This window comes from Pan troglodytes, chromosome 16 (genome assembly GCF_028858775.2).
Source record: "Pan troglodytes isolate AG18354 chromosome 16, NHGRI_mPanTro3-v2.0_pri, whole genome shotgun sequence".
Taxonomy (NCBI): Eukaryota; Metazoa; Chordata; class Mammalia; order Primates; family Hominidae; genus Pan; species Pan troglodytes.
The window spans coordinates 25,495,601-25,507,459 of record NC_072414.2 but is presented as its reverse complement, the minus strand read 5'-3'; the positions used below and the strand labels follow the sequence as shown (position 1 = coordinate 25,507,459).

The 11,859-nt window shown below is 37.3% G+C and overlaps 1 protein-coding gene across 9 annotated transcripts in view; it reads right to left on the bottom strand.

Annotated features, from left to right (window-relative positions):
• The window catches only part of RYR3 (ryanodine receptor 3), a 563,725-nt gene that overhangs the window by 287,403 nt on the left and 264,463 nt on the right, over positions 1-11,859 (bottom strand). For all 9 annotated transcript variants that reach the window (XM_016927886.4, XM_016927893.4, XM_016927892.4 and 6 more), the window contains exon 13: positions 161-329. In XM_016927886.4, the coding sequence (XP_016783375.2) occupies positions 161-329 (169 nt within the window). The remainder of the gene's footprint in view (positions 1-160; positions 330-11,859) is intronic.

Sequence of the window (11,859 nt, the reverse complement as noted above, 5' to 3'; positions counted from 1 at the left end):
CAGGGAAGGTTGGCTTCCAATTTCCCAGCTTCCAAATCTCTCTTGTCCTCTGGCTCTCTCATAAACACGTGCATGCAGAAAGACAAAGCTAAGTTGTAGTCACAGGGATATTCTAGCTCTGGACACTAAGTGAATTTCAACTTTTCATTTTTCGACTTACCTCTTCCTTGAAAAGATTTTGTCTGTTTTTGAGTGAGCGGAGCTTGTTCTGCTTGTCTTCATGTCGCATCTCCTCCTCCGGGGGCTGGAAGTAGGCGATCAAGTCCTGTAGGGTCTGCAGGACTTCTTCTATAGGCAGGGTGATGGGGGCAGCTGTGCGATTGTTTCCGCTAAAAACCATGAGATTGACATGGTTTAGGCACCAGCCAGCAGCAGGGCCCTGATGAACACCCACTGGGTCCCGCTCCTAACAGCCCCCCACGGTGCACCATGAGTTGCTTCCTTGGGCGGCCACTGTACCAGCAGCTACAAAATGAAGTTTCCCAGATATCAGAGCAACAGAAGGAAATATTCACAATCAAGTTTAAAGCTATTTTCATAAACAAGGGGAAGTGACTCCTTTTAGCACATTTATTTTCAAGCAACTTATAACTCATCCTGTTAATATTACTGTAATATTTCAGCACATAGCATCAATGGGTATTCACTGAATGTCTAACCATGATTTCCCTGTAATCTAAAGAGGTAATTTCAACTGTGATTTTGACAGTGACTCTTCTAACTATAGCAGATGCTTCCCCTTCCATTTACCCCTGGTTGTCTGTCACACATTTTTTTTTTTTAATAAAAACATTTAGAAAAAATAAACTTCTTAACCCATGATTCTTTTAAACAATCACACCTTCTTGGCATTGATTAATCCTAAGGCTGGAAGGATTTCTATCACTGGGTCTTTGCCTCTATCTCCATGTTAGTTTTGTCTCTCCTCTTGCACCCCCTCCACGTCTCTATGTGTCTTCTGAGATCTCTGCATGTGTTTTTCTCATCACGTTTCTCTGTGTACATGCCTGCTTTCCTTCACTCCATTTGTTGATGGTTCCTTTACTTTCTGTATCTGTGGTCCTTTCATCTGACTTTCCTCTCCCTGTGTTCCCTCTTTGAATATCACCCTCCTTTCTCAGTGTCCCCTGTCTCTCAAACATCCTTCTTCTCTGCCTTGAGGTCTGTCCCTCTTTGTTTCTTGGTGTTCCCCAACCACATGTTACCTGCCCTTCCATCTCTCTCTCCCTGTTGTGTTCCTCCTATTCCGCAAGTTTCTCTGTCTCTTTTTCTGTTTTAATCTCTGCCAATTTTTTGTAATTAAACCCCTTCAACACAGAGAGAATACAAAGCACCATAGATAACAAAATGACCCTTCATTTCCCCACCTCCTTGAGCAGTACACCTGGGAGCCTCTCAGAGGGCAAAGGCTATGAAGAGGAAGGGGAAATGGACCTTTCTCTTGTGGGTTTGCATCATAAGGCCCTGAGTGATTGAGAATTGGCTCAATGTGCAAGTAACATCACGAGGAGTTTTTTGTTTTTGTTTTTTTTTTTTTTTTATTCTAAGTTCTGGGATACATGTGCAGGATGTGCAGGTTTGTTACACAGACGTGTGCCATGGTGGTTTGCTGCACCTAACAACCCCTGACCTAAGTATTAGGCCCGGCATGCATTAGCTATCTTTCCTGATGCTCTGCCTCCTCCTACCCCCCACCCCTCGACAGGCCATAGTGTGTGTTGTTCCCCTCCCTGTGTCCATGTGTTCTCATTGTTCAGGTCCCACTTATAACTGAGAACATGTGGTGCTTTGTTTTCTGTTCCCGAATTAGTTTGCTGAGGATAATCGCTTCCAGCTCCATCCATGTCCCTGCTAAGGACATGATCTCATTCCTTTTTATGGGTGCATAGTATTCCATGGTGTGTATGTTCCACATTTTCTTGATCCAGTCTATCACTGATGGGCATTTGGGTTGATTCTATGTCTTTGCTATTGTGCCTAGAGCTTCAGTGAACATATGTGCACCTGTATCTTTATAACAGAATGATTTATATTCCTTTGGGTATATACCTAGTAATGGGATTGCTGGGTCAAATGGTATTTCTGGCTCTAGGTATTTGAGGAATTGCTACACTGTATTCCATAATGGTTGAACTAATTTACATTCCTACCAATAGTTTAAAAGCATTCCTATTTCTCCACAGCCTCGCCAGCATCTGTTGTTTGACTTTTTAATACTTGCCACTCTGATTAGCATGAGATGGTATGTCATTGTGGTTTTGACTTGCATTTCTCTAGTGATCAGTGATGTTGAGCTTTTCTTCCTATGTTTGTTGGCCACATAAATGTCTTCTTTTGAGAATTGTCTGTTTATATCCTTTGCTCACTTTTTAATGAGTTTTTTTTTCTTGTAAATTTAAATTCCTTGTAGATTCTGGATATTAGACTTTTGTCAGATGGAGAGATTGCAAAAATTTTCTCCCATTCTGTAGGTTGTCTGTTCACTCTGATGATAGTTTCTTTGGCTGTGCAGAAGCTCTTTAGTTTAATTGGATCCCATTTGTCAATTTTTGCATTTGTTGCATTTGCTTTTGACGTTTTTATAATGAAATCTTTGCTTATGCCTATGTCCTGCATGGTATTGCCTACATTTTCTTCTAGGGTTTTTATAGTTTTGGGTCTTACACTGAAGTCTTTAATCCATCTTGAGTTAATTTTTGTATAAGGTGTAAGGAAGGGGTCCAGTTTCAATTTTCTGCACATGGCTAGCCAGTTCTCCCAGCATCATTTATTAAATAGGGAATCACTTCCCCATTGCTTGTTTTTGTCAGGTTTGTCAAAGATCAGATGGTTGTAGATGTGTGGTCTTATTTCTGAGTTCTCTATTCTCTTCTATCGGTCTATGTGTTTGTTTTTGTATCAGTATCATGCTGTTTTGGTTACTGTAGCCTTATAACATAGTTTGAAGTTGGGTAGTGTGATGCCTCTGTCTTTATTCTTTTTGCTCAGGATTGTCTTGGTTATATGGGTTCTTTTTTGGTTCCACATGAATTTTAAAGTAGTTTTTTCTAATTCTGTGAAGAATGTCAATGGTAGTTTAATGGGAACAGCATTGAATCTATTAACTACTTTGGGCAGTATGGCCATTTTCATGATATTGATTCTTCCTATCCATGAGCATGGAGTGTTTTCTATTTGTTTCGGTCATCTCTAATTTCTTTGAGGAGTGTTTTTTAGTTCTCCTTGAAGAAGTCCTTCACTTCCCTTGTTAGCTGTATTCCTAGGTATTTTATTCTCTTTGTAGCAAGTATTAATGGGAATTCATTCATGATTTGGCTCTCCGCTTGTCCGCTGTTGGTGTTTAGGAATGCTTGTGATTTTTGCACATTGATTTTGTATCCTGAGACTTTGCTGAAGTTGCTTATCAGCTTAAGAAGCTTTTGGATTGAGATGACGGCGTTTTCTAGATACAGGATCATGTCATCTGCAAACAGAGACAGTTTGACTTCCTCTCTTCCTGTGTGAATACCCTTTATTTCTTTCTCTTGCCTGATTGACCTGGCCTGAACTTCCAACACTACGTTAAACAGGAGCTGTGAGAAAGGACATCCTTGTCTTGTGCTGGTTTTCAAGGGGGAATGCTTCCAGCTTTTGCTCATTCAGTATGATATTGGCTGTGGGTTTGTCATAAATGGCTTTTATTATTTTGAGGTATGTCCCATCAATACCTAGTTTGTTGAGTATTAACTGTGAAGAAATGTTGAATTTTATCAAAGACCTTTTCTGTGTCTATGAAGATAATCATGTGATTTTTGTCTTTAGTTCTGTTTATGTGATGAATTGTGTTTATTGATTTGCATATGTTGAACCAGCCTTGCATCCCAGGGATGAAGCCAACTTGATCATGCTGGATAAGCTTTTTGATGTGCTGCTGGATTTGGTTTGCCAATATTTTATAGAGATTTTCACATTGATGTTCATCAGGGATATTGGCCTGAAGTTTTCTCTTTTTGTTCATCTCTGCCAGGTTTTGGTATCAGGATGATTCTGGCCTCATGAAATGAGTTCGGGAGGAGTCTCTCCTTTTCAATTGTTTGAAACAGTTTCAGAAGAAATGGTACCAGCTCCTCTTTGTACCTGGTAGAATTCTGGCAGAATTCAGCTGTTAAGTCCATCCTGTCCTGGGCTTTTCTGGTTGGTAGGCTATTTATTACTGCCTCAATTTCAGAACTCATCATTGGTCTATTCAGGAATTCAATTTCTTCCTGGTTTAGTCTTGGGAGGGTGTATATGTCCAGGAATTTATCCATTCTTTCTCAATTTTCTAGTTTATTTGCATAGAGGTGTTTATCATATTCTCTGATGGTTGTTTGAATTTCTGTGGGGTCAATGCTAATATCCCCTTTATCATTTTTTATTGTGTCTATTTGATTCTTCTCTTTTCTTCATTAGTCTAGCTAGCAGTCTATTTTATTAATTTGTTTTTAAAAAACCAGCTCCTGTATTTGTTGATGCTCTGAAGGGCTTTCTGTGTCTCTATCTCCTTTAGTTCTGCCCTGATCTTGGTTATTTCTTGTCTTTTGCTAGCTTTTGGGTTTGTTTGCTCTTGGTTCTCCAGTTCTTTTAGTTGTGATGTTAGGATGTCAATTTGAGATCTTTCTAGCTTTTTGAGGTGGGCATTTAGTGCTATAAACTTCCCTCTTAATACTACTTTAGCTGCATCCCAGAGATTCTGGTACATTGCCTATTTGTTCTTATTGGTTTCAAAGAACTTCTTGATTTCTGCCTTAATTTCATTATTTACCCAGGAGTCATTCAGGAGCAGGTTGTTCACTTCCCATGTAGTTGTGTGATTTTGAGCGAGTTTCTTGAGTTCTAATTTGATTTTGCTGTGGTCTGAGACTGTTATGATTTCAATTCTTTTGCATTTGCTGAGAAGTGTTTTACTTGCAATTATGTGATTGATTTTAGAGTAAGTGTCATGTGGCACTGAGAAGAATGTATATTCTGTTGTTTTTGCATGGAGAGTTATGTAGACATTTATCAGGTCCACTTGATCCAGAACTGATACTGAGGTCCTGAATATCTTTGTTAATTTTCTGTCTCAATGATCTAATATTGACAGTGGGGAGTTAAAGTCTCCCACTATTATTGTGTGGGAGTCTAAGTCTCTTTACAGGTCTCTAAGAACTTGTTTTATAGATCTGGGTGCCCCTGCATTAGGTACACATATATTTAGGATAGTTAGCTCTTCTTGTTGAATTGAACTCTTTATTATTATGTAATGCCCTTCTTTGTCTTTTTTGATCTTAGTTCGTTTAAAGTCTGTCTTGTCAGAAACTAAGATTGTAACCCCTGCTTTTTTCCACTTTGCATTTGCTTGGTAAATTTTCCTCGGGCCTTTATTTCAAGCTTATGCATGTCTTTGCATGTGAGATGGGTCTCTTGAATACGGCACATGAATGGGTCTTGACTACTGACCCAGCTTGCCATTCTGTGTCTTTTAATTGGAGCATTTAGCACGGCTTCTTCTTGATGGCCAATTTCTAATGAGCTCTCCTAGGCATTTACAGTATATTTGCTTATTCACCAACTGCTAAATATTAATCTGCATACATGCTAAGGGAAGATTTTCATCTGGGCCCAAAGACTCAAAAAGTTCTGAAAGCAATCAGGCTGTGAGGTGATCATTCCAATTTTGTATTAAAAATGCCAAGTGCATGCAATGGGGAAGGAATAATGGGGGACTGTAAGCTTATTATAGGCAGGGAGGCACATCAGTGTGTATTCAACTCCTAGCAGTGCCTGGCACATTGTAAGTTCTCAGTTAGTGTTTGCAAATGACTACCTGGGATATTATTAGACACAAAAATAGTGGGGAAGAGAATGCCATGAGTACATGAGATGAAGGCTTGGCAGTATGAAACTCAATTTGATAGAACTTCCCACTTCTGAATTCAGTGAAGGAATGAATACATTTTCCTCAATATTTTGGTCCAGTTCCAGGGCTTACTTTTTGCTTTTTGTTTTAAAAACACTTTCATTTTACTAGAAACATCAAGGGTGGTCAAGAATAATTCTTTACATGATAAGAAAAGATGACAGCAAGAGGTTTATAGACATTTTTGTAGCTCGCTGAGGCAGCAAATGCACCACACAGGGAGTTGGAAATCTCAGGTCTCAGCCTTGCCACTGCCATTATCAGTGTGATATTTGGGTTGCCGCTAAGCCTCTTATGCTTCCATGTAGCACCTGGAAAATAGGAAAGGTGCACTCTTTGATTGCCAGGGTACTTCAGGTCTAATTTTCTGTCTGTTGGGTTCTCACTGCTGGACTACTTCATCTTGCCCCTTGAAGAAACATGAATATTATAGTCCTCCACTAGACTAAGGCAGATTCATTCCATCCTCAAAAAATAAGACATATCACATGCTTGGCATGGGGAGCAATGGTGAAAACAGACATTACTTCTGAAAAGCATCATGGCATTCATATTCTACTCTAGAAGAACCTCAGAGAGTAAAGCCCAATGTATAGAGATAAGTCAGAGCCTCAACTCAGAAACAACTACAATTAGCACCTATCCCTTCCCACCTTCTTCAACTCCCTATAGCCTGTCCCACTATATTCTTAGGCCTTTGCCAATGAATTCTTTTACTAAATTCAAGTGAGGTCCCAGGTGATTCTGAATATTTCTCGTAACATAATGATTTATTTGTTGTCTCTCTTCTAAGGTTAAACTTAGAGGACAGCTGACAGTATCTTTTCCTCAGCAGAGTTTTTCAGACTCCTTAATCGATCACACTGTTCATTCTACTGGACAGTTCCCAGCAACTCTACAGAGGATGATGAGATAGCATGATGAAATTTTAACCTCTTCGTCTTCATTTTTCTTTCTTGTTCCTTCCCTATTCCCTTAGCCTTAATGTGCTCCCAGAAGGCCACCCCTCCTCCTGGTTTCCGTGTGCACACAGCATACAAAGTTGGTTTCTCAAAAGAGATGGGAAAGAAGAATCTACTTCCAAAATGTTTTTTTCTCCTTCACTTCCTAGCTATCACAAAATCCAAATACTATAACTTTTGCAGCCCACACCCCCTCAGCATTGATATTTTTTCATTAGTCCTTTTTTTCTAAAATATCCTGTGCCTGGAAGAATCAAGAATTTCCCTCTTGAGGGTGGGACTTAACAGCTGAATAAAGAGCTCAGTAAATCTTTTCTCACACAAAATAATAAAAAAATTGGGCAAAATCATTCAAAATAACAATCTCTGGACTCTGGAAATTGACTAAAGGCATACAAAAAATCAAGTATTTATTTTATCTTATTTTTATTTTTTATTTATTTTTTGAGACGGAATTTCGCTGTTGTTGCCCAGGTTGGAGTGCAACGGCACGATCTTGGCTCACTGCAACCTCCACCTCTTGGGTTCAAGTGATTCTCATGACTTAGCCTCCTGAGTAGCTGGCATTACAGGCATGCGCCACTATGCCCGGCTATTTTTGTATTTTTAGTAAAGACGGGGTTTCTCCATGTTGGTCAGGCTGGTCTCGAACCCCCGACCTCAGGTGATTCGCCCACCTCGGCCTCCCAAAGTGCTGGGATTACAGGCGTGAGCCACTGTGCCCAGCCCAGTATGTGTGTGTATGTGTGTGTGTGTGTGTGTGTGTGTGTGTGTGTGTGTGTATAGTTTTTTTTTTTTAATTTAATGAGCCTTAGGAAGAACAGTTGGAGTCTATGGTGTTTCAGCCTGTTGATGCTTCCATCTCCCTCCCCCCACCGCCTCATGGCAAAACAGCTCTAACAGGGCAGAGTAGGCAGTGGGCAAGGCCACACACATGCTCGGGAAAAACTGGAGAGGACCCTAGCTATCTATTCATTCCCGCACAAGCAGAAAACAAAATCCAGGATAGAACTCTAAACTGCCTGAACCTCGAACTGTCATTCAGCCCACACACACAGGTCCATCAGCAAATAGTCACAGGCTTGTCTTGTAAGAAATACTAAGGGAAGTCCTTCAGGCTGAAAGAAAATGACACCAAACAGTAACTGGAATCCATGCAAAGAAATAAAGAACACTGGTAAAGGTAACTATGCAGTTAAACACCAGAAACAATATAAAAACATGTATCTTTCTTTTATGTTCCTGTAATTGATTCAAAAAACAACTTCATAAAATAATTATAAAACTGTGTTGCTGAGCTTATAACTTATGAAGATGTAATATATGTGGCAATATTATCACAAAGGAGTAGGCAAAGAATGGAAAAATGTTAATGCAAAGTTGCTTTGTTAAGTTAGTATTAATTTGAAGTGGATTATTTCAAGTTAAATATATATTAAGTTCCGTAGAGCAACCACTAAGAGAATAACTCCTCAAAAAAGTATTTTTAAAAACCCAAATTAATTAAAATGTCACACTAGAGAATATCTATTTAACACAAAAAAAGGTAGTAAGGGAGGAATAGAGGACCAAAAAATAACAAAAGAAACGTAAGAAATAAATAGCAAAGTGGCAGACATAAATCCAGTTATCTAAATAATTACATTAGATATAAATGGATTAAGCATACCAATGAAAGGGAGAGATTGTCAGACTATTTTTAAAAATGAAATATATGTTGTCTACAAGGGACACACTTTATATTCAAGGACACAAATAAGTTAAAAGTACAAAGATTGAAGACAATATGCCATACAAACAAAAAACACAATCTGCACATTGAAGACACCTGGAATGGCTCTATGAAGTAGACTTAAGACAAAACTGTTCATAGAGAAAAAAGAAAAATAGTTTAAAATTACAAAAGGGCAAATTTATCAGAAATATATATCTATTATAAACATACAAGCACCTAACAACAGAAACCAAAATATGTGAAGCAAAAACTGATGGAATTGAAGTAGAAGATGACAATTCAACAGTAACAGAAACATCAATACCCGATTCTCCACCAGTTAATGTAATAAACCATATTAACAAAGGACAAAACTATATGATCATATCGATAGACCAAGAAAAAGCATTTGAAAAAATCTAATGCTCATTCAAGATAAAAGCTCTCAACAAACTAGGAATAGAAGGGAACTTCCTTGACCTGATAAAGGGTATCTACAAAAACCCTACAGTCAATATCGCACTTAAGGGTGAAAAATTGGTGTTTCCCACCCTGTCCCCACCCCCACCTTAGATCAGGAACAAGACAAGAATGTCTGTTCACATCACTTTTATTCCACATTGTAGTGGATGTTCCAGCCACTGCAATAATGCAAGAAAAATAAATAAAGGGCATCCCTATTGGAAAGAAAAAAATAAAGCTCTTTTTATTCACAGATGACATAATCCTGTATGTAAAAAGTTCTAAAGAATCCACCTGCTCCCCAAAAAGCCCACTGAACTAATAAATAATTTCAATTAGGTCAATGACATAAGATCAGTATTTTTAAAACTTAATTTCTATATACCAGAAAATAATATGAAATGAAATTTAAAAAATTATATTTGTAGTAGCACCAAAAAGAATCAAATACATAGGAATACATTTCATAAAAGAAGTGCAAGACTTATATAATAAAAACCACAATATCTTCCTGAAAATAATTAAAGAATAAATAGACATTTTATGTTTGAAGATTGGAAGACTCAATGAGGATAACAGTCCTCCAAAACTGATCTCTAGATTCAATTTAATACCCATCAAAATTCCAGCAGAATTTTTTTTGGACAAAAATTAATAAACTCACTCTAAAATTTACATGGGAATACAAAGGACCCAGAAGCACCAAAATAAATTTTGCAAAGAAGTAAAAAAATTGGAGCATTCACTGTACATGATTTCAATACTTACTATAAAGGTACATTAATTAAGACAGTGTTATTTTGGAATAATGACAGGCATATAGATCAATGGAACAGAACTAAGCGCCCAGAAAGAACTCTTATATTTATGATCACTTGGCTTTTGACAAAGGTGCCCAGGTAACTTGATGGGGAAATATTGTCTTTCCAGAAAACTGTGCAGGGGAAAATCTGATATCCATATGGCCACACGCAAAAATATTAATTTAAACCTTTACCTGATACTATGCACAGAAATAGACTCAAAATAGATCATGGACCTAAATGTAAACGCTAAAATTTTGAAACTTTTAGAAAAACACAGAGGAGAAAATCATGATGATTTTGAGTAAGGTAAAGAGTTCTTAGATATGACACCAAAAGCAGAATCCATAAATATGTTAAATTGAACTTAATCAAAAATTAAAACGTTTGTGCTTCAAAAGACACCATTTAAAAAAATGAGAAAAGCCAAAGACCAAGAGAAAATATTTGCAAATCATAAATATGGCAAAAAAATTGTAATCAGAAGATACAAAGAACTCTCAAATTTTAAGACAAATGACCCAACTTAAAAAGGCAAAATACTTAATTACATTTTACCAAAGAAGATACATGAATGGCTAATAAGCACATGATAAAATGTCCAGTATCATTATTCATTCTGGAAATTCAAACTGAAACCACCACGATAATACTACTTCATAGCTACTAGTATGGCTACAATCAAAAAGTCAGATAGTAACAAATGTAGGAAAAGATGTAACAAAACAGAAACTTCAGACATTTCTAAGAGAAATGTAAAATGGTACATCCACTTTGGAAAACAGATTTTCAGTTTCTTAAAAAGTGAAACATACCCAATTGAATAAACAAAACATGGTATTTATATAGAATGGAATATTATTCAACCTTAAAAAGGAATGAAATGTTACATGTTACAACATGGACAAACCTTGAATATATTTTGCTAAGTGAGATAAGCCAGACACAAAAGGACAAATATTGTGTGCTTCCACTTATATGAGGTACTGAGAATAAACTCATAGAAGCAGAGAGTAAGTAGAAGTTATAAGGGGCTGAGGGACAGGAGAATAGGGAGTTCTTGTTTAATAAATACAGAGTTTCAGTTTGGGATGATAAAAACATGTGGAGATGGATAGTAGTGATGACACTAAACCTAAAAATGGCTAAAATGATAAGATTTATGTGATGTATATTTTACCACAATAAAAATACAACAAAAAGTTATACAAATTTATATGTGACTCAGCAATTTCACTCCTAAGTATTTACCCAAGAGAAATGGAAACCATATCTGAAAACTTTTACACTAATATCCATAGAAACATTGTTCTTAGTAATCAAAATGGAAACTATCAACTATTCATCAACTAAATGAGTAAAATGTGATATATGTGCATCTCTATCTATATAGATCTTTCACTCCACACACACATACATGCACACACACACACAAGAATACTCTTCACCAATAAAAAGGTGAGGAAACAAATGAATAAACTTCAAAAATATAATGCTAAGTGAAAAGGCCAGATTCAAAAGACAACATATTTTATGATTTATTAATTTAATGTATTAAATTGAGACAGAAAGCAGATTAGTGGTTGCCTAGGGCTGTGGGTGGCAACTAGAATAAACTGCAATGAGCATAGGAGATATTTTTGGAGTGATGGAAATGTTCTAAAACTGAACTGCAGTGATGGTTGTAAGGCTCTGCAAATAAATATATTAAAACTTACTGAATTGGCCAGGGATGGTGGCTCATGCCTATAAAGCCAACATTTTGGGAGGCTGAGGTGAGAGGATCACTTGTGCCCAGCAATTTGAGACCAGCCTGGGCAACACAGTGAGACCCCATCTCTACAAAAAAATTTAAAAATTAGCCAGGTGTAATGGTATTTATGTGTGGTCACAGCTACTCAAGAGGCTAAGGTGGGAGGATTGCTTGAGCTTGGATGGCAGAAAGGCTGCAGTGAGACCCTATCTCAAACAAAAAAAAAAAACAAAAAATAAAGTCTC